The sequence below is a fragment of the Dermacentor albipictus genome, chromosome 2, assembly GCF_038994185.2.
Source record: "Dermacentor albipictus isolate Rhodes 1998 colony chromosome 2, USDA_Dalb.pri_finalv2, whole genome shotgun sequence".
In the NCBI taxonomy this organism is placed as follows: Eukaryota; Metazoa; Arthropoda; class Arachnida; order Ixodida; family Ixodidae; genus Dermacentor; species Dermacentor albipictus.
In genome coordinates, this window is record NC_091822.1 from 27619333 (window position 1) to 27643442 (window position 24110).

General features: G+C 44.6%; 1 protein-coding gene across 1 annotated transcript in view; it reads right to left on the minus strand.

Annotated features, from left to right (window-relative positions):
* The window catches only part of LOC135897895 (serine/threonine-protein kinase Pink1, mitochondrial-like), an 88024-nt gene that overhangs the window by 4558 nt on the left and 59356 nt on the right, over positions 1–24110 (minus strand). Inside the window, exons 6-8 of the mRNA XM_065426580.2 lie at positions 21554–21723; positions 21151–21275; positions 5915–6136 (exon numbers count right to left, since the gene is read on the minus strand). Of these exons, the coding sequence (XP_065282652.1) occupies positions 5915–6136; positions 21151–21275; positions 21554–21723 (517 nt within the window). The remainder of the gene's footprint in view (positions 1–5914; positions 6137–21150; positions 21276–21553; positions 21724–24110) is intronic.

The following is a 24110-nucleotide window of genomic DNA, read 5'->3' on the forward strand; positions in this document are numbered from 1 at the left end:
CGTATGCTCACAGCAAGTCAAATCCCCGACTGAGTGGCCATTGAACATAATGCGATTTGTATCCGCATAAACAATACCAGCTTACTGCATACCTATCAATTAACACGTAATGTTTCCACTCTTTGTCGCACAATTATGGTGGTGCATCGTCCGCATCGGGCGGCCTGGCAGGACAACTAGCCTCAGAGATCAAAACAATGGCCTACAAGCGCCCTGTGCATTTGTGCGTGAAGCAACATCAAGATCATTTTGACACCATGCCGTCATGCCAGAGTACGTTGTGGCATCGTGCAAGCTAGGACTCACATCATGCCAAAGCTCTGATAAAAAAACAGTGGGTGCTCAGCATAGAAGAAAAGAAAGAAAAGAGATGTCGGCTACGAGGTTCAACTTTTCGCCATTGTTGCCTCTGTTGTTGCTAAGTGTCGCCTAATGATGGTGATGAGGACGACATGGAAAGCAACAGCATGGGTGATTCATGCTCAACAGTGGCAGAAGCTGCGCGTAACGTTAGCCTCATGAATGCAATCGTCGTGACCAGAACAGCACCCCACAATGAAAAAGGCGCCCTGCAACTTCTGCAGCACTACCGCCCGCGTGTATGGAGAATATGCAACGCCAACAAGGAATCTGCCATGCAAGTGTTTGCTGAGAAGAGGGGACTGGCTGAAAAACCAGTTCAAACTAGCTCAGCAGCGAAAGAAATGGTTGGTTCGTATAGTAATCTTTGAATGGCTTTTGTTCTTGATTGCCACAAGGCGTTCATGCGCCATCTGGGCCGGCAACCAGATGCAAGAGGCCGAGACAAGGCATACAGTCGGTTTCTGAGGAAGCTCGTGCGTCCCTTTTCGCCTATAGGCATTTGAGCAGGAAGGCGACGGCCCTTGTTCTGATCGGGCTACGTGACCCTTTGAAGAAAAGGCCAACCCATCCGAATGCACTAGGCCGGAGTCATAAACAAGAAAAAAACTGCAACATGTGCTGTGAACGAGGTGTACCGAGCGCCTTAGAGTCCCTGTCCGGACCCATATGGGTGACAACACTCGATAAAAAACAAAATAAATAAATAAATAAATAAATAAATAAAATGACACATGCAAATGATTTGTCTACTTGGCATGGAATCTTTGTCGAGAACGAGAGGGAGAGTGTGGCACAGTCACAGACATCGCAAATTGACAGCACGAGTCATCTGCTAGGAAAGTGTCGTCTGTTAGGAAAACAAGTTGTGGGGCTCGCATGACGGCCGCACGCCGCATTTGGTACGAAATCGCTGTCCTGTCAACACGCTTTGATGCTGAAATATCGCACTCACGTACACTCTCCTCCCAAGAGAATGCACCGCTACGCAAGATGGCACCCTGTTTTACAGAAGACGAAAAGAGCCTGCTGACGGCACTCGTGAACGATTACAAGCATATTGTCGAATGCAAGAAAACTGATGTCACGTCGTTGACCAAGAAGAATGAGACATGGAAAGAAATAGCAAAACAATACAGTGCCAACCACGGGATTACCCGGCACGATAACCTGCAACTGCGAAAATGCTGGAACAACCTGAAGCAAAAGCGGAAAGGGGAAGCTGCAAGAGAAAAGTGAGAGCGCCACAAAACTGGTAAGCGCACATGTTCTGCATGACTGGCTCATTTGGGCTACTTTTTATTATGGTCATGCACATGTTTTGTATTCAATGGATGAGTGCATGACAGTTCGGCATGCTGAGCGTAAATATGGTCGTGAGTGCTAATAACTAAAAAAATTAAATTATGGGGTTTTACGGGCCAAAACCACTTTCTGATTATGAGGCACGCCGTAGTGGAGGACTCCGGAAATTTCGACCACCTGGGGTTCTTTAACGTGCACCTAAATCTAAGTACACGGGTGTTTTCGCATTTCGCCCCCATCAAAATGCGGCCGCTGCGGCCGGGATTCGATCACTAATAACTAGTGATGGCATGTGTAGTCATTGGAGATGAGAAAATACGCTTGCAATCAATCTTTCCGTGACTGCGGGAAGCGCACCAGCATCGGGCGCAGGAGCTTTGCGATGAGTCATCTTTCCAACTGCGTGGCACAATGTTGACTGAGGAATGCGGACCAGCCCCCCAGTGACTGTTTGAAACGTACCAGCGCTGTAGAACATCAGAGCCATCCGCAACTGCAGTGTGGGGGGCACACAGGCTATCATCTGTTGTCCCCACTTTCCCAGATAAACATAGCGAGAAGCTGTTGCACGGTGTTCTTCTTGAATCTGTAGCGACCGAGGAATGGTTCGTCGTCGTACAGCTCCATCGGATTCCCTCGGTCACGTAGGGCGGGTCGCGGAATTTTCGGCAAGGAATGCGCCTCTGAAAATCCTGTATCCACGGCGTGGCAAGCAAACTCGAAAGCAGCTAACCTCTGCACGACGTCCGTTCGGGAGGCTGCCACGTTGGAATATCGCACGAAGTCAGTTTCAAGCTAGCCCGGGAGCAGACTTGAAACTTGAGTGAACTTCGACCCAGCCAAGTCGTTCGCAAGTCGTCCGCAAAGTCAAGCACGATTTAAGACGCGCGGCGAAGCTGTCTTGAGACTGCCAGAAGTCAAGTTCGAGCCAAGTTAGATCTCTGCATTCGGGGGTTAGACTGAACTTTTTATAAAAATTATTTAAAATTACATATATTAAGAAAGCGAGGCTATCCAGTTTACAACACTGGCTCAGCAATGAAAAGGAATATAAAGAATTCTGTAAACTGCATTTAATAATATGTGTAATGTGGACAAAACTGATATATTACACAACTCTGTGAAAGACATAGCTAATTTGTTAAAGAAAAATTCAATTATGAAGTTTTCGTGTCAAAACCACAATCTGATTATGAGGCACGCCATAGTTGGGGACTCTGTAATTATTTGGACCACCTGGGGTTCTTAACGTGCAGCTAAATCTAAGTGTATGAATGTTTTCGTATTTCGCTACCATCAAAATACGGCCGCTGTGGCCGGGATCCAATCCCGCGACCTCGTGCTTAGCAGCCCAACACCATAGCCACTAAGGGTAATTTGTTAATAACAACTTTGCAAAACCATTGTAAACATTGTAACAAATTCACGTAGGCTGGCAATAATAATACCAAATTTGTCCACTTTAGATGCTCCATTGACTGCAGCTTAGAGATGTGCAATATCTATTCTTGGTGCAGATTTACTAATTTGTAAACTTTGTGCTTCTTATGTTTCTCAAAGTTCGCAACTTTTGGCAATTTGTGTAAAAAATTCTAGCTTTAAATCAACATTCCGCGTCACACAGTTGCTAGAAATCAGCATTTTCTCTGAAATGCGAAAAGCCTGAATAAAATAGGCTTAGGAGTTATTTTGCAAAAACTTTTCTGCAATTTACATGCATTTGAATAGGCGGCATCAGAGTTGGGCGGCAGCTTCCTCATAAAGGCAGCACACAAGCAGCAACAAACTTGGTTCGCAGAGAATGACAAGCAACACATTATTTTTGTCACAGTGACTCATTTAGTGACTTCGCGTATTGCTAATTTCACCTGGTTTAGGAACTTCCAACAAACAGACCTGCTTGAACGTGAACAAAGTACCCCTCCACGATATCACATCCAGTGCTGCCTCTAAAGGGTTGACACAGGTGCTAATTTTTTTCATGTTTGCATTTTTTTTAAATCTTGTGCCACCCCACAGTTTGATACCTTCAGAGCTTCTTTCAGGAATGGAATTGATATTTTGTGAGACTTTATGCAACATTTGTAAAATCAAAGAATGAGCCAAAAGTAGTAAAGCTTTGTAAAAAATTCAGGACGTTTGGCAGGGCACAATTTAGTGCAATGAAAAAGGAATGGAAGCGGTTAGGCAGGCGAGTTGCAATAAGAATGCTCTTCTAAGCAGTGTACTAGGTCCAATGGGCTGACCCACGTGGGCCAGTGGGCGATGTGCAATGGTTGCTACCACGATGCCTGTGCGCACATTGCATTATGCTACTAGGAACTGCTATGTATAGTCGAATCTCGATAACTCCAAGTCCGAAAATTTGTTCGAATTAGACGAAGTTCAAATCAAAAGAAACTCATTAAATTAATGGAAGCTCACGTGGAGCATTGCATTAGGTGGTGCATAGGCACCGAGCTAACACACAAGCAACGAATGCCCTAAGTGTGGCCTCACGGCAGCACGACGCATACTGCCACCACCTCAAGGCAAAATTTGCATATAAGTCTTACCCCGACATTACCGGTATTTCTTTTTTTCTAGTCTTAGGTGCACCACAATAGTGTACTCGCAACTTGAGACAGGAGCAGCAGCCGGCACGTAGCCAAAGTGACGGGTCAGAGGTGCAACATATTTGAACTGTTGCAAATGCTTATGCATTGAAATTACTGGGCATTATTGCACATTGAAAAATGTACAATTTTTACAAGAACTCAGTGTCAGCTCGAATAAACTGAAAGTTAAATGTAACTGTAACTGTATTCCTGCTCAAATTTCAATCACGTATGCAACAAACAATTAGGCCTTTATATTTTCATTTAAATTATGCCACAAGGCATACTTGTGCAATAACAGGAAATTGCTGACTGCTGTAATAACAATTAAAATTTTTCTTATTTGTAGGAATTAACAGCAGGCCTTGTCTTTCCAGTCTGACTTTGAGACATTGTTCTCTATATATTTTATACCTAAATGAATTTATATTAAAATATGTAGAAAAATTTTATTCTGATACTGATTCTGGGGAACATTTGTTTTATTTTTATAAATGATTTCATGTTTAAAAGAACTTTTAAACACTAATATTGTTTTCTATTTGTATGGACGAAGTATGTTCAGTGAAATTTATAGGTCTGCTGCTACAGGATGTTAGGTATTTCGAATGGCCATATTGTTGCTTTACTTGGTACTAGCCTTGTTGGCTATGGGTCCAAGCAAGGCTTTGAATATTTTTTGCACTTTCAAAGAACGTTAATAAAACTGAATTGAGCTGTATACATGTACATGAATGTTTCGCATCCTTAGTTTAGGTTATACGCAGCAGTACTTCGTTCATATATTTAGTGAAAAAAAAAAAATACAGACCAACTAGGAAATGCGTGATACAAATTGTAAAAAAACTTGACAGACTCAACTGCAGTTGACATCTAATCAATCAATCAATCAATCAATCAATCAATCAATCAATCAATCAATCAATCAATCAATCAACTTGATTTTCCTTGGAATAGGAGGAGTACGGGACTAAAAGCTTGAGCAGCTTGACAAGGTCCCAAGCCTTTTACAGTTGGCAAAACAGCAGGATGACGGTCAGTCAAGCACAAAGAGTTCGAATAAATCAACGAATATTACATAACATCGAGCAACCAAAAAGTTTTGTAACAAAGCACAAGAACAATACAACCCAATTGCATAGGCTTAAAATGGCATGAACATGACAAACAGCGATCGACAAGTAGAGGGAAAAAAATTCGAAAGGATGGACTATTCCTGAAAATAAATGGACTGGGTGAAACATTTAATGAGAGAATTTTGATTACACGAAGGATCAAAATCTTTATGGTTTAATAGGTTCAGAAGGGAAGGTAGCTCATAGGACAAAGATTGTTCATCATAAAAAGTTCTAGGGGTGGGTACAGTACACATTTCTTTGCGCATGGTTGAATGAACACTTGTGTTTGCTTTTAACTTAGCAAGATTAATTATGATATTGGTACCATACTTAACAAAAGCTTTATAACACAGCATCAGCCTATAATTATATAAACAGAACACTGGAAGAATTTCGTACTTTGTAAAAAGAAGTTTTGTAGAAGAAGTGTAATGTACAGCAGCAATCTGTTGTATGGCTCTTTTGTGTAGCGATTGGTCACATGCTAGTCCGAAACATTTCACCAAGACAGCCTGTAGGAGAAGCCCTTCTCACCTGTCTTGGGTCCCTACGCAGCATATCCTGGACCAAGGCTCGCACCACAGGAGGCATGGCGTCTGGTGGCTGGGGCAAGTCCGATTCTGCATAAGTTCGGCTGTCCTGGTGGTAAAAGGGGTTTGGCGCCCCATACAACTCATAGGCTAGCGTTCCCGCTGCCCACAGGTCGGCTCGCTGGTAATCTATCACCGAAAGCAGGCCTGGCTCGGCTCCTGCAACCTGTCCAGGGCAAAGGGGTAATGTGGTGCTTGCACTGTGACACACGTCAGACTTCTGCAGTTTATTTTTTTTAGAGAAGGCACCTTTTGCAAGTCATATTGCACACAAAGAATCCTGAACCCAGCATACCATAAACGCACACATGCATGAGACCTGTATGGAACATCGCAGCTGCATGAGTGGCGTGTTGAAACAAGGTTTCCTCTGTCCATCTTTCTTTCAGTCCACGCTGTTATGCAACTGTGTGCCCTATTGGGAATTGTTTAATTAGTAGAGGATGTGGATCATATAAGCCACATATCAATACCTAATACCAGCTGGTGGTGGTAAATATAACAGTTGGCATTATTAAATAGAAATATGCTTGAGTAACCATGCAGAGCAGCAATGCAACCTTCACTGGAAGTAGTGATGAACAGGATCGACAGGCTCCTTTTATAACTAGCTATGAACTTGAAAGGAGCTTGCAAGACATGTCCCAGGGGAAAAATGGCAGGAGAAGATGGAATGACAGTCGATTTAATCAAAGACTAAATAGCGATTCAGCAGTGGCCTTGGCAAGGGCACGCGAGGAGGAAACAGCACTCTTCAAAGCGTGTCACTACTATATGACGTTTCAGGGGCTTTACCTATGTCGTGCAAAACGTAAGCCAAACACGGTTGTCCTCAGTGAACCGAAGAGGGCTCAGCCAGTGTACTCGTCTGGCCACGTTACGTGGTGCGGACCGGCTTTGTCCTGCACCAGCTTGACTGATCAACAGTAGCCACATCCAGCTGGCACATTTTGAAGCATGATCAATAACTCATCATGTAGTGAAGTCTGTCAAGGCATCTAACCAGGGCGCACTGGCATCTAACCAGGAGAACACCGCACCATCGTGGGTGGGGAAAGTGCTAGTGCATCGGAGCACATTGACGACGCTGGAGTCGCTGCGCCAGCCATGTAGCTTTGCTCTTTCCATCTGCGGCCCTTCATTTGGCCTGACTGGAGAGAGACGAAAGAGACACGGTTGTGCCCGGCCAGGCCATTACCCCCTGAACACTTTTCAGGCCTGCGCCCCAAATTTTGACATCATATCCAGCAGGCTGACACTTCCAGAAGCCACAGCGTCAGCGACATGAATTTAGCCTCGTTTTTTCACGCTCCTGGCAGCGCGCGGACCGGTTGGTTGGAGCGGCGTGTTCGCGCTTATAGTTTCCCTTTGTTGTTTTGCAGCAATTTTGTTTCCGTGCGCGATGTGCAGTGGGTGCTAAAACGCCAAGTAAGTGTTTTGTGCCAGGGTGCACCGGCAACTATGATACGGGAAGAGGATACAAGTGTTTTCTTTCCCTAAAGACGATGATACTTTCAAGTGGCTATGCGCCATTCCTAGGAAGGACTTCGCGCCCACTTCGTAGACTAAGGTAAGAATTCTTGATGGTCCTGTTTTGTGCTCCTGGTTGCTCGTACTTGTTAAGCACTTTTAGTGTGATATTTCCAAAGCCCAGATAGACTTATCGTGCCCAGACTGTAGACACGCTTACACAAAGGGGAGAGCATTACATTATTTTAATAAATGGCTTCTCAGGCGTTTACGAGACGTTAGTACGTTGCTGCAGATTTGCGCAGATGGTTTCCACGCTTCATGCATCGAGAGCACGACTTCATACACAGGTCCAAGAGCAGGAAACGTTCTTACAGTTGCGCTGCCAGTACCGTGGTTGCGCCATGGATCTGTGACTACTGTTTTTTTGGGCCGTCCTTCGTACGTTTCAGCACCAGACAACAGCACGAGAGAAGCACCTGATGCCAAGAAGAGCTGACTAGAAGCTTCCCAACTGGCCTGTACTGTCGAAGAGTCACTGGCTTCACATGAAGCGGAGCAGGAGAGAGACCACTTTTCGTCCCTCGAAGAACTCAAGGCGCGCTTGCAAGTGGCATCAGTGGCAGTGAAGTGGACTGTGATCCATAAAGAAAAGTGCAATATGTTTTCGAACATCACCGACGATCGTGAACCTTGGTTAAAGGCGTCATTGACAGTGTTTAGAAACCTTCAAGTGTCTGTCTGCTATCAAGGCTCCGTGCTCAAGTACCTCAGTAACACTGTTGTACGGACTCAGTTCGCAAAGTAAGCTCCTTGTTGGAAATTTTGGACAACCTGTGCATGCTGTCTGAGGAGCGCTGTAGTTCTCGCCACCTGTCGCTTACAATAGATTCCCTTCTAGACATAGTGGAAGGAAGCACTAATAAAGACAAGAAAGGGGCTGTGAAGTTTATGAAGGAACAGCTACCACTGCTTTCTGCAGAGCGTATTCAGTACAGCACCCAGGTAATGGTGTTTGCATGCATTCTCCACACAATATCTTTGCAGGCCTACATGTCTTTGAGAAGAACAAGTGCACTAACCTTGCTCCAACCGAGCACCATCAGGAAAGTGTGCTCATCTGTTCAAATATGCCCAGAAATTGATTCTTGTGATACAACTTTCCTTCAGTATGCTTCCCAGAGATTTAAACATCTGCAGCCACATCAACACACTGTGACGTTGATGCTTGACAAAATTCATATCAAGCCTTGTTTTGATTACAAAGGTGGAAACATATGTGGTGTTGCAGTGAATTTCGAGGCAGCCACATCAGTACACTTATTTATGGTTCAAAGTCTGCTGGGTACATTCAGGGAGGTAGCACACATTCTTCCAGTAAAAACCATACATGGCAACCAACTTCATGCCATGCAGAAGAAGGTAATCTTACGCTTAGAAGAGATTGGGTACAGGGTCATAGCTGTTGTCTGTGACAGTAACTCACTAAACAGGAAGGCAATATAGATGTTTCTGCCAAAGCCGATGCTTTGCCATGTTTACCCACATGCGGCAGACCCAGGTCGACCGCCATTTTATGTGGTAGATGCTGTGCATCTCTACAAGTGCATAAGAAATAATTGGCTGAACCAAAAAAATGCAGGCACTTGCTTTTTCTACCCGTGCTTCGAGCTTTTCAACAATGATGTTCATCCTGAATTCAAAATGACTGCCTTATTTAGGCATTTGAGATTTACATAAAGAGGAGTCATCTCTGCTGCTAAAGTCTGGCTATGGCTTGACGACAAAGGCACTTTATCCAAGCAACTTGGAACGGCGGAATGTTAAGCTGGTACTGCAGGTTTTTAATCCGCACTTCATCACTGGAAGCTCGCAGTGGTGAAGCCAGTTTTCAGCATGCGCCAGCAACAGCAGATTTCATCAAAATCATTCACTGGTGTAGTATTGTCAATGTAAAGACACCAAATAAAGGCTTCCATCATCGTAATGTTTACGAAGAACTTATGTCATACCATACAGGTGACCCAGAAGTAGCTGGGACGTCTGGGAATTTTATGGGCATGACACTGGAGTCCTTACCAAGGAGACATTGAGTGGCCTAAGGCTCTGTACTCAATCCTTGTTGGAATTGGTAAAGTACTGCATAAGTGAGCTTCACTTCAAGTACGTCCTACTATGGGATGTCCAAACGGACCCTCTCGAGAGTCATTTTGGAAGGAACCGGCAGATGGCTGATGGGCAGTACCACGTATCTGTTTGACAACTCTGTGAAACAGAGGGCTGAATTCGCCTTCAAATTGCCCTCCCAAGGATGAGGACTGATGACTTCAGAGGCATTGAAAAAACACAGAGATGTCAGAGATATAGGCACTTCCTTTAGTGCTCATGTTAGCAAAGGTGACCTTGACACGCTCAGAGCACGAATGCCAGTTATTGGTTATGTTGGTGGGTATAGTGGGCATGCTACAATGAGAGTACTAAAGTATGAAAGCTGCCGAGGGCACTTGGTTGTTTCTGGAAATGAGACCGAAATGGATGAAGACATCCATTCCTTAATCGGACAACTGGACCGAGGTGGCCTCCAATTTCCCTCTGCCTTTGTGATTACAGTAGTCACACACATGGAGGTTGTAGTTACAAAGCTTGTGACACGAAGTGCCTGCACACAGTTTCTCCATGGGCCCAACCAAAGGAGTGTTGTTCGGCAACTGACTTTAGACTCTCTGCCGAGGCTAGAGGACATCGATGCATGTGAAAATGGACACGCCTACGAGCTCCTTGTCGTACTGGTTGCAAACTGTGCAGCAAAAATAACGCTGAACAACTTGTGCAAACGAAGGAATGATCATCTAAATATTAAAAAATAACAGAGGGCAAAAAACCGAAAAGCTCAAATCTTTCTTGAAAAGTAATTTTCCGTACCTTGTACTCTGCACATTTAATTGTGTTAAATTGCACTGCGGGTATTTCATTTCAGTTTTCTGATGTGATTTCTTCGGCCAATTTCTGTCTGTTGCAGTACAATGAGCCTTCTTTTGTTTGTGTCATGCATATTATCTAGCCTAGATTTAAACGGCAGTTCGCTGTCTTGTAATTTGAAATAGTAGTGTTTTCGGCATCTCAATGCAATATGTTTCCTTTTTTCTCATTGAACTAAACCTCAGACAGTTCTTGCTGTGGTTGGTGAATGACTTATTTGCGATAACTTGAGGCTGTGTGTGCTTTTCTTGTGCAGAGTGCATGCAGAGATATTGTGTAATTTGGTTTGTGCATTGGGATTTCTAGTAGATGCCCCTACCTGTAGCAGTGCAATAAGTGGTTCTTTGCGTCACTTATTTATTCTACTATAGTGCACAATTTGGCTACCAGTGTGTTTGATGGACAGTGGTTTTTTTGCATGCCTTTGACTCTGAAATGCAATGTGTTCTGTTTGATGCCTTTGAAGTGCAGCATTTTTCAATCTGATAAATGAGTGAAATAATATTTTTGTCTAACCTACAATTAAAATGGCAGTATGGTTTTCGTGTTCTAACTTTTGGCATGGCTTTGGCATTGCAGTGTGCTATGATCTGCTTTCTGTCATTATACTGAGGCTTCTAATGCGTACTTTAAAAGCAAATGGCTATTTTCGGGTATTGTATGAATGAATGTTTGATGTTTAATGGCACAAGGGCCAAGTATGGCCAAAGAGTGCCATGCCCGTGGTAATGAGTTCGCAGTGTAGTTATCAGTTCTATGAAATCGGTGTGATGTGGCTGTAAAGGCGCCATAAAAATAGTCACTCTAAAGTGCGTAATATCGGCATAATAAGATTATGGTGAGGACATATGAGGTGTACTATGAACATTAAGATGCATTTCAAAAGAATGATACGATGTATAAAATATATCAGATTCTAAAGTTGGCTAGAGCACTAATGCCTTCTTATAGCCCTTGAAACACAAGGGCCTGGAGGCAGTTGCTATGCAAAACAATTATTGCAGTGGAACGAGGATGCTCCACGAATTTAATGGACTTGTAACATGTAAGACAACATCATTCATGAAACCGAGGACTGCTTTGGTGTTAAATAGCGGTTCTTGGCCAAGAAACATGGCCGGGTGAAGGGGGATGTAATAACGGTATGCCAGTGGAAAATATTCCTTTCTCTCAGCTTCGGCCTCCCGACACTCCAGGAGGACGTGGAGGATGGTCAGCCTCTCCCCGCATCTACCACAGGTTGGAGGTTCATTTCCAGTAAGTAGAAAATTATGAGTGCCAAAGGTGTATGCTATTCTGAGACGACAGAATAGGACATCTGTTCACCGTGATTTTGTTGAGGAGGGCCAAGAACCTAACTGTGGCTTTATACATTGCAGTTTATTATTTATTTTTGCGTCCCACACGCGTTGCCAGTGGTTTCGAAGTTTCCTTTGTAAGAAGGGTTTTAGATCTGTGACAGAGACTGCAGCAGTAGGGTTAACAGCTTGCGATGCGATGGACGTGGCCATCTCATCCACCAGAATGTTACCCTCGATGTCCCCATGGCCAGGCACCCAGCATATAATGATATGCTGGTTAGATATGTACGCTTTGCGCAAGATGGAATAGAGTTCATTAAATACTGGATTTTTGTGTGTATAGAGTGACATCAGGGCCTTCACGACGCTTAGGGAGTCTGTATATATAGCTGCTTTCAGAAGTTTTTATTTTCTTATATGCTTCACAGCGGACAACAGTGCGTAGGCCTCGACCGTAAAGATACTTGTTTCGGGATGCAGTACATCAGATTCCAAGAAGGATGGGGTGACAGCTGCATAGGACAACTCGGCATTTGACTTCTAAGCGTTTGTGCAGAACTCTGTGCATTAGTGCTTGTGCTGGAGTTCTAGGAAATGCATTCGGATTTCGATCTCTGGTGCGTGCTTTGCAACTTCTAGAAAGGATGTCTAGGGTTTGACGAAAACTCGTCTGGCGAGGAAAGAACATGGCTGAATAAACGTACACTCGCCAACTGAAAAAATTCAAAATACAGATTGACATTTCGGCGCCCAATACGGGCGCCTTGTTCACGGGTGCCTTGTTCAGTGAACAAGGCACCCATATTGGGCTCCGAAATGTCAATCTGCATTCTAGGGATATGTCACATTCTACCACCTGCCACTCCCAAGGTGGTAACAGCTTGGTTGGATGCATTAAGCAAAGCTCGGGGAGTGGGATATGCATTTCATCACTCAGCTCCCTCACACGCAGCAAGAAAGGCTGTCTTACAGAGGGACGATTATGGAAAAGTGTAGCACACGTCATATCATTAGCGGTATTAAAACATGGATGTTGACGATTGGACCGTACTTTCAGGAAATATGTGAGGCTGATGTAAGTTCTCTGCAGGTGGAGTGACCACTCATTTGATTCTGCGTATAAGCTTTCAATAGGGCTTGTCCTGAAAGCACCAGTGGCTACGCGGATACCTAGATGGTGGACAGGATCTAGAATCTTTAGTGTGCTTGGAGCGGCAGAGTTATATTGGCGGCACCATAGTCTAATCGTGATCGAATTAGGCTCTGATAAACATTCATCAGACACTTCCTGTCGCTACCCCATGTTGTGTGGGATAAAATTTTAAGTGAGTTAATTGTCCTTAACATTTTTCTTTAAGATATTTAATGTGTGAAACAAAAGTGAGCCTATAGTCAAGTATAATACATAGAAATTTATGTTCTTTGTTGATAGGTATTTGATGTCCACACAGTTGAACACAAGGATCTGGAACCAAACCTCTCTTTCTTGTAAAAAGAACACAAGAACTTTTGTGGGGGTTGATTTTAAATCCGTTCTTGTCTGTCCACTTGGACACCTTGTTCAGGCCCTGCTGTACCTGTCTCTCGCACACTGCGAGGTTACAGGATTTCAAGCCGATTTGAATGTCGTCCACATAGACGGAATAAAAATGATAGGTGATAATGAAGCACGAAGCATGTGCATCTTCACAATAAAGTGCGTGCAACTAAGCACGCCTCCCTGGGGTACACCAGTTTTTTGTGTAAACGGTCGCAACAATACATTGCCGATTTTCATGAGGAAGCAACTATTTAACAAATAGCTTTAAATTATTTTTAGCATATTTCCACAGATGCCCATTCTCGACAAGTCTTTCAAGATCCCATAACGCCATGTTGTGTCATACGCCCTCTCCATATAGAGGAATATCGATAGGAAAAACTGTTTATGTGCAAATGCATCGTGGATATATACTCCAATGCGCACAAGATGATCCGTTGTCGACCGGCCTTCTCTGAAGCCACACTGATAGGGATAAAGTATATTGTTGAGCTCAAGGAAATGTATGAGTCTGCGATTAGTCATTTTTTCAAAAAGCTTACACAGGCAGCTTGTAAGAGCTATTGGGCGATAACTTGCCACCATGGATGTGCCTTTCCTTTGCTTCAAAACAGGGACCACAATTGCTTCTTTTCATGTGTGTGGAAGGTATCTGGCAGCCCAAATAGTGTAGTGTGAGCAGTGTGTGTGTTTTTTATCATGTCATACATGACTCAGTCAAGTCCTGGTGCAGTGCTCTTGCATGTGATCAAGGCAGCTCTCAACTCGGCAATACTCAATGGCCGGTTATACACTTCGACGTGCCTGCATTTACGTACGAATGGCTCAAGTTCTATTTCTTTGTATTTAAGGAAACACTGAGAATAGTGGATTGAACTCGATCCACATTCAAATTGTTCCCCGAGAGAGTCTGCCTGGTCTTGCAAGGTATTCCCTTGGTTGATCACCAGAGGTAATGGATGGATTTGTCGCCCTTTTAGCTTTCTTAAGCCATTCCACACTTTTGCCTCCTGCATGTATGAATTAATGCCAGAGAGGAACCTCACCCAACTTTCTTTCTTTGCCTGACGTCGTGTCCGCCTCCCCTGTGATTTTATTTCTTTAAAATGAGTTAGATTTTCGGCATTAGGCAATCTGCAAAATACGCCCCATGCCTTGTTCTGTCTCTTTCGTGCCTATCTACAGCCTTCGTTCCACCAGGGAACATGTCTTGTAAGTGAACCACCATTCGTCTGCGGGACAAACTTTTCGGCTGCATCAATAATAAAAGCGGTAAAATATGCAACAGCATCACCTATAGTAAAATCATTTATAAAATCTTGTGGTAAATAAGACAATTCTTTAAAATGCTCCCAATCCACTGATGCTAATTTCCATCGAGGAATATCCAGAGAGTTCTCATACAGAGTTATCAGGTTTAATGTTACAGCAAAGTGGTCACTTTCATACAATTTATTGATCATGGACCATTCTAGGTGAGGCAGAAGAGAAGAAGAACCGACTGCTATATCTATTACTGAATACGCATTGTGTTGGACACGGTAATAGTCAGTTCTTTCTTATTAAACAAGCAGGCACTATAGGTCAGAAGAATATTTTCAATAAATCGACCTCTAGCGTCGCATCGCGAATCTTCCCACATCGTGTTGTGGGCATTAAAATCTTCCACGAGTATGCAGGGGTCTGGAAGCTGATGAATTAGGTTATAGAAATCAGTTTTTCTCAGATGATAGTTAGACGGTATGTATATAGAACACACAGTCACCAGTTTGTTAAAAAGGATTGCCCGAACTGACATTGCCTCAAGGGGTGTCTGGAGGGCGACCTGTTGACAAGCTACAGACTTGTCCGCGACTATTTCAACACCTCCAGAGGCATTGGCCTCATTGCGGTCTTTACGATAGATTATGTACTGACGTAGAAAGTTTGTCTGTCTGGGTTTCGGATGTGTCTCTTGAACACACAGCAACCTTGCATTATGTTTGTGTAGTACCTCTCTAATGTCATCGAGGTTATGTAGACGTCCTTGTACATTCCACTGTAGTATTTGTGTTTCCATTATGATAAATTCTTGGAGTTCTGGATTTGGTACTGTGTGTTTAAGAGATTGAGATTAGTTCATGGGCCCTTTGAAGGTGCCGTGACGCGAGTTTTGTCTTTTTTTGAGCGATCGAGAGAGTCTCGCTGCTCCTTAGGCGCTGATGGCACCGTCTTGCTGGTGGTTGTGTCCATCGCCTTTTGCGAAGGGCTGGACGCACGCTCTTCCAAGCGCTTTGCTGGACGTGAAGGTCTCGGAACGTTGGACGAGACCTTTGAGACCACCTGCCCGGAAGTGGATGGCCCGTTTTGCTGGGGTGGCAAAGCAGGGCTAGCTGCGACCGCCGTGGGGGCAGATGGCGTAACTGCCGACTTACTGCTTGTGGGTCGGACAGCCGCCGGAAGCCGCTGTGTCACTGCCCCCTGATGCGTCACATCGGCAAATCTGCTCTTAGGCAGGTATGAAATCCGCCTACGTGCCTCCTAGAAAGATATATTTTATTTTACTTTGATCGTGACAATTTCTTTTTTCCCAAGACGGGCACGAGTGTGAGTACGCGGCGTGCTTCCCATTGCAATTTACACAATGCAAAGAGTTCTCGCAAGCTTCGGACCTCAGCAGCTTTGCGAACTGAGGCCGAAACGCTGGCATTTGAAACATCGAAGGGGATTTGGCACGTATGGCCTAACACGGAGCTTGACGTACCCGGCCTCGATTGACTCTGGCAGGACACTTGAACCAAAGGTGATTATTAGGTGCTTTGTCTGAATCTCTTTGCCATCCGGCCTCATCTTAATTCTTCTGACATTGATCATTTTTTGCTCACTGAAGCCCTCCAGGCGTTCCGCTTCAGTCAGCTCAAGCAAATCATCGTCCGCCACAACACCGCGGGTGGTATTTATTGTACAGTGTGGGGTTACTGTTACGTGGGTCTCCCAAAATGACACTAGTTTCGGTAGTTTCTCATATTGCTTTTGATAATGGAGCTCCAAAAGGGGGTCACCGTTTGCCGTCCTCGACGCCTTGTAACCTGGACCAAAGACATCAGTCAAGGACTTTGAAACAAGGAATGGTGAAATGGTTTGCACTGGTTTGTCTGACTTTTCAGCGTGAATAACATGGAAGCAGGGGAAGTTCTGGATTTGGCATCCAAAAAACTGAAAGACAACTTCGGTGCGCCCTCGTTTCTAAGCGCGATCTGGAAGTAGGGGGAAAGAAGTTTCCATGAAAATACATAAAACTTAGGCAACAGTGCCGACCACCCACCATGGAGCCCAACGAGGAGACGCGGCAGAGCTTGTGTACAAGTCTGCACGACGCCAGTCGTACGCCGTCACTATAACCAAATATGGTGTACCCAGGGTAGGATGTAGGATAGCCACACAAGGTTAATCCTTGCCACCAAGGAGAAAGGAAGTAAATAGAAGAGAGAAGAAGACAGGAAAAGCCAGAAAGTGAGAGAGAAAGATGAAGATTTGAGGAGAAAGAGACAGGAAGAGGCGACTGCCGATTCCCCCCGGGTGGGTCAGTCCGGGGGTGCCGTCTACATGAAGCAGAGGCCAAAGAGGTATGTTACCTCCACTGGGGGGCCTTAAATGTCCGAACACCCGGCATCGGCTCAACCCCCAGGATCCCCCTTTCCCCGGACACGGCTAAGCCACACACCAAATGCCTGCTGACACAGATACCCCTGCGGGGTATTTTCGGGTATTGTTACTGTGCATGCCTCTTATCAGTGCAATGACTTCTTGTGGCTGCCAGTTATGATCTTATAGTACACAGTATTAAAGGCAACATGTGTCTATATTACAGCGCAATATCGTTTGCTGTCAACCATTTCAGCCGCAAACATTGTGTAGTGGTAAATATGTTTACAGACAGTGTCTGCTGTGATCAATAAATATGTATGATTCCCTTAATAGTATTAATTATTACAATTACCCTGATAAATCATGCGGACCTGGCGGTCGAGGAACCTGTATGTGACATCAGTTCTCGCAAGACGAGCATGCAGCAAGCGCTTGCGGCCCTCCCAGCCGGCGTATAGCGACGTCGTCGGTGTCACATGACGTGACGCGCAGGCCTGGAGGCTGTTCAGGGGGTAATGGCCAGGCATGGCCAATGCCTCTGTTACAGGTTGGTTCTCTCCCTCTCTCAAGACATTAAAAATAAAAAACTCGAACACGGCGCTGCATGCTTTTATTTATTTATATTTTTTATTATTTTTTTTCATGTTACATCTTGTAGGCTATGCACATTCTCTACGAAGTGTTCTGCCGAAATGTGGCATCAGGTAACATTTAAAACATAGCAGCCATGACGTTTATGGGTGCTCGCAGTACCAAAAAGCATAGCCTTTGAGATTCGTGGCTGTTACTCAAAGGAAAGCATCGCTGGGACACGTGTTTAGACAGTGCAGCTACGAAAGTATAATGAAGTCCAACGTCGGAACTGGTTGTGGTGCATTTCGCAAGTGCACTTTAAAGTGCAGCTCTTGTTCCTGTAGCGAGCGTCGGCGGCGCAAAGGCGTGTGTCACAGTCTGACATTCCCGGCGCGCATTGTTGCGGCCAGTCACGCTACGCCACTTGCACTGCGCCAGCGGAAATGCCGTCCCCTCTAGACTTAAACGCACGCGCTGTTGGCATGCATAGAGCATGCATAGAGAGATCCGCCGACCTGCGCACCACTTTGAACGGTTGTCTTTGACTGTCGGCGCGACGAATGCGTGGATGGTGCAAAAGCCATCTCAACATCGGGCACGTCAGACCGCGTTGACCGTGTCCGGTTATGGTGGCCGTGCCAGTGCTTTGAACTATAGACGTTGTTGCCTCACCAACGTGACGTAGCGTGTGTGCGCCAGGCACGCTAAGACACGCTCGGACTATATATGCGTCTTCACCAAGCCATATTTTTTCTCCAACTTTCATTAGTTCGAATTTTGCATAATTCAAATTTTCATAGCATCCCCACGGAATTCGAATGAATGAGCTTTTACTGTAACGTTTAATTTTAGTGAACAAACATTTATTACCTTACTTATTCAATGAGATGCCAATGAAAATGTTATGGAATACGTCAAGAAATGACTGATAACATATATAGCAGGATAGGTCTCGTGTGGTCTTTTTTCTCCGACAAAAACAGGAAAAGCCTGCAAACATTTTTTTAATCGACATGACAACGCGTCCCCACACCTGTAACATAAGTGGTCTCAGGCGTAAACATCATCATTGCATTGTGTATATTATATGAACGTGTAAACCTGGGTCAGAGTCTTGGTTACAGCTCAGAGAGGGCAGCATTACAAGATTGTGCTACTGCCTGTGTGACAAGGACCGAAGATGTACGGCAAAAACTGCTGACACAGTGAGAAAAAGGCACAGCTGTTCGTTCCCAGTGCCACTGTTTGATAGGGTTGGCATAAAGGTTGATGCAATCTTTGGTGTGCAGAAGTGTTGTCACGGTCACAACCTTTCTTCATTCTTTTTTGTTTATTTTAAGGCTCTCTTGTTAAAACAGGTCTTCATGAATCCAAGGTTGTTTCAAATGCTGTTATCGGTCATTTGTCAATGTCATCCAGAACATTTTCAATGACATCTCATCAATTCGGTAAATAAGTACAGTACGAGATGACTAAAAACTCATAAATACAGCAAAAGCTTATTGCCAGCAATATTTTGTCTAAATAACACTTTACTTCCAACACCAACAGTATGCACACAAATATGTTATACAGTAAGAGATCAAGAAAAATGCATAGTGAAATTTATGGCTATCAATATGCTGCCTCAAAAACACGTTTCATCAGAAGAAGAAATGGCTGAGCAGCTAGCGTGAAAAGAAGCACCACGCGTGGTCATACTTACATCACAGCTGTGCATGCCCCAGTGTATGGGAATGTGTGAACCGCAACCAAAAGGGGAACCACAACCGAAGGCAAAACAAAAGAAAACTCATCTCTCAACTTTAGTCACGCCATGCAACCAGAAATGCTGGCAAGGCATATACAACGTTAGCAAGGCATACACAATTGAAACGAATTCTAAGGATGGCACCAATTTCAAGATACAGTCGCCGACGGATAATTTGGATGCCAATAAGCTGGACATACTCGATAATTCGAACAGCTTTGTGGCACCGCCAATGTCCCTATACACTTAATGCGTAAAGACAAGCAATATTTCGGACAGCTGCCAGCTCTACATTCAATTATCCACACTCTAACCGTGGCTATAGCGTACGCCGACTCTGCCGCTATGACCTCCTTTGGCAACCTTGACAAGGCATCAAGTATGGCCTCAGAGATTACATGTTACACGGTAATCCCTGAGGCATTACCTTGGTCGCAGCACTATGCCTCGTAGATTTAACTTCAAATGCTAATCTTGGAGGCTTTGCCTGAATTATAGCTTGCATCAACATCGCGATCATCATATTGTATTCCAGCAACCCCGTGCACGGCCTGCTCTTGCCATTCTGTTTGAGTTTACTTTTTGGACAACGTTCCACTATTCTGTGCTTGTTTGTATAGTTTGCATTTCAGACAGCTCCCTGCTGGCTCCAAGAAGTCTTTCTCATGAATTTATCGACAGGCCTCGTAGTTCGACTTGGAATGAGCCTTGAGTCACAGTCCAAATGACTCCACAAATGAAGATCCTGAAGTTGCCACCTACAACAATGTTCTCAAATGCAGACATCACTGATAACCTGCTAGGCTGCGGTGTGCCGATTTCTGTTGCCATTACATTTGAAGACTTTGCAAATGTCAACAGCACGGTGTTATTGTGTGCCAAACTAAACGATGACGAAATAAATGAGCAAGTTCTTTCACCATCAAATAGCGATTCTAACTCAGATGATGATGATGTGCCGTGTGCTACGGAGCCTTCACATGCAGACTCAAGCCTTTGCAGTCCTTGCACCGGCATACAGCAACAGCACAAAACTTGCAGAAATACAGACATACTTCGCTGCACCTAAGCGGAAGTGTGTGCAGCAATGAATAGACCACTTATTCCATGCACATGGGCCTTAAAATGTAAATAAAATTATCTTTTTTGGATGCATCTGTTTTTTCGGACATGCAATAGTTCGCACTTATTTATGTTCCCCGTGGAATCCGAATTATCGGTCATCGACTGTATGCATTGTTGAACTTGTCATAAAAATGCGGGTTGTTCCACTTCTCTCACGAAACACCATTCCATGCATCGCAGCCCAAAAGTAAGTGGACCGCCAATGAATTCTTGGCAATGAAATGCATCCCATCCAGTACATCCCATTATGCATGGTCCTTCATTCTCGATATCATTTGTACGTCGACGTTGCGAAGAAGTTGGAGAGGGTCTGAATGAAGACAACGAAGTGTCAGGGGGTTCGGAATAAAGAATGATGGCTGACACGATAGCCTAGCCCTGCTGCGTCTTTCACGCTTTCCCAGCATTTATTTTCTGTTTTAACATTTAAGCCTGCACACATTTTTTTCCCTTCCTCTCAAGCTCTAACATTTTATAAAGAGTTGTTTAGCTCCTGCTTCTATAACCATCACAATATCTAGATTGCATAGACGCTATGCCGATGATCAACATGCCTGCATTCATGAAAGCAAAAACCTTTGGTTTCCATGCTTCCCGTCTCCTTGCATATCTACTCAGCAATAACATGCCATGCTTGAACCTACCCTTTTAACTAAATGTAGGCCCAAGAATACAAGCTTTTTCTAGCTTGCACGTTTCATTGTTAACAAAGAATTTTGATTCAGGCTGTCTCCCCTGCTATCCTTTACTTGAAGCACAACACTTCAGTGGCGCAAAGCCGGTTCGCTTGAAGCATTCACAAAGACAACACTTGCCTCAGGGGGCATGAGAGCTGGGTTGCCGCCCCGGTTGACCTCGGGCGAGACAAAGTGAAGTCGCAGGTTGGTGTCGGCAAGGCAGCTGCCGAAGTCTGACAGGACCAGCTTCGGACATGCTGTACCTGCAGTACATTTATCCAGCTGTACATATGCACGACAGCAGCCATTTAGTTTTATATGTTCATGCAAAAAGGTGTTCAACACTTTTTTTGCAGCTTAACAGCACAGACAATTGGTTTAAAGCTAGCTTAATAGGCTTCTCACTGTTGATCTACAATCTAAACTTTTTGTAAAGGTCGAGGCTGCAGGAGTGTTACATGCTTGCCTGTCGTGACACAAGCAATGGGACCATTGGCATGACACGTGACCAGACACACAGCATCCAGAAATGACCACCTACCCTTGGAAAGGTCAAGTAGCAGGTTGTCAGCCTTGAGATCACGGTGGGCCACGCCATGCTGTCTTAGGTGGCAGACAGCCTCAAGCAGTTGGCAGAGGAGGCTCAGCCGTACCTGGGGATCCTTGCCAGCTGCCCCAGTCCGCAGGTACTCTGCCAGGCTGCAGTGGTACCTGAGTGCCAGGATAAACAGCCATTCGAACAGCTCTCAAAGAAAATCAATCAATCGATTAAATAACTTTATTTACACCAAAACAATAAAGTCACAGTGAAAAAAAAGAAAGGTGATCGGGAAACAAAGCCTGCCTAATCGCAGCTTGACAGAGCCCCAATATCCCCATTAGCAGTGAAAACAGGGCACAGCACTCACCTCTGGCATAACAAATTATAAGAAAAATAAGCAAACATAGAAATGTGATCTCAAACAACTGTTCCACACTCCCAGATTTGTACCCCAGCGGACACATGACTAACACATGTGTACAAGGAATATGATGATTTATACACATTTTGGCGTGTGAGATCACCAGTTCGAGGCTGTGATATAATCCAAATGCAAGTGCCTTCAATTAATACTGTTTCGAACCTGCAGACACAACGAGAAAGTCTGGAAAATCAGATGGCGAAAAGTTTTGCATCTGAAACTCCAGACGTTCTTATACATTGGTTCTATGGGGTATGTGACTGTTCCATGAAGGCGTCCGAATTATAGGGCATGCCCAAAAAATCAGTTGTTCACTGTAATTGCCCATAAATGGTGTTCCTTATAGTACGCGTTTCTAGTTATACTAATGGTACGAGCAAAACCAGAGGCCACAGTGGCAACAAGATAATGAAGCAGTGGATGTGAGAGAAAAATCACAAAAATTCCAAGGATGATTACGATACTCCCTAATGCAAAATTTGAGCACAGCTGCATAACTGTTTTCATTTCATGATATACTGGCTAGCGCAGATAATTTGTCTCGTGTGGCACGATGCAAATGGAGTGAAATGTGATGTGACTGCCTCGCTAATCAGGAGATCGCGAGAGGCAGCGCATGGGTGACACATAAGCGTGATGCACAGCAGCCACTGCAAACAGACCTCCACTCATGCAGCGCTTTGTTTGCATATACAGTATCGGTAGCGTCATTGACGACCCGATGAAGTGCGCTACTCTGGCACCACCTCGTAGCCATCATTGCAGCAGAGCCCATCTTGTGCAGTGGTAAGCATTTGCCGTATTTACTCGCATAATGATCGCACTTTTCTATTAAACGAATTGATGCAAATTCAGGGGTGAAATCATTAACACGGGTTAAATTTCCCACGAAAAGAAGCATTTTCTTTTTTCATCCCGCACTTGCTGCGAGATGACAAACAGGCGGCTGCCGCTGTCAGTGCGGGACACCAAAACAAAAATGGCGGCCGGCGGAGCAAGCCGAACGCGCCAAACGCAATTATTTTTCTTCTCGTGAGTACATTACGCACATTGACAGTTTCTTCTGCATAAGTGAGGAATAATGTCGTTAATATCGGCAAGTTTGGGACAATAACATAGCCATGTCCACTTTGAGGGGACAGAAACGGAGATGGGCATGCTTAGCTGCCAGTGACATAGAAACACATGGCAGGCATGCTGCGGAAACTGCGGCGTTTGTCTTCACTGCTATCCTAATAGGGCACATTTCCACTAAGGGTGGGCAAATATCTTGGCTGCGTTACAAGCGTCGGCATATGAATAGGATACACTTCTAACGTATCAGTGTAAACGTGGCCACTATCGTTGCCGCTCGCGATTTGTTGTGTGCCCACTAGTGCAGATGAGAAGAACTGAAAAGCGCCCTTTATGTTGTTCTTGACCAAAACCATTATGAGGCCTACAAATAATAAAGCCGAGGCAAGTTTGGTTGTAGCTTTTTTTTTTCATGGAAGTGCAGAAAGTGATGAAAGGAATGAAATGGGGCATCTGCTTACGAATGTTGGGTGCGTGCAGACCGCTTGGTATGTCTTCAAGAGCCATTCGCATAGCATTCGACAGATCATCATCATCATCAGCCTGGTTACGCCCACTGCAGGGCAAAGGCCTCTCCCATACTTCTCCAACAACCCCGGTCATGTACTAATTGTGGCCATGCTGTCCCTGCAAACTTTTTAATCTCATCCGCCCACCTAACTTTCTGCCGCCCCCTGCTATGCTTCCCTTGAAATCCAGTCCGTAACCCTCAATGACCATCGGCTATCTTCCCTCCTCATTACATGTCCTGCCCATGCCCATTTCTTTTTCTTGATTTCAACTAAGATGTCATTAACTCACGCTTGTTCCCTCACCCAATCTGCTTTTTTCTTATCCCTTAACGTTACACCCATCATTCTTCTTTCCATAGATCGTTGCGTCGTCCTCAATTTTATTATAACCCTTTTTGTAAGCCTCCAGGTTTCTGCCCCGTAGGTGAGTACTGGTAAGACACAGCTATTATACACTTTTCTCTTGAGGAATAATGGCAACCTGCTGTTCATGATCTGAGAATGCCTGCCAAACGCACCCGAGCCCATCCTTATTCTTCTGATTATTTCC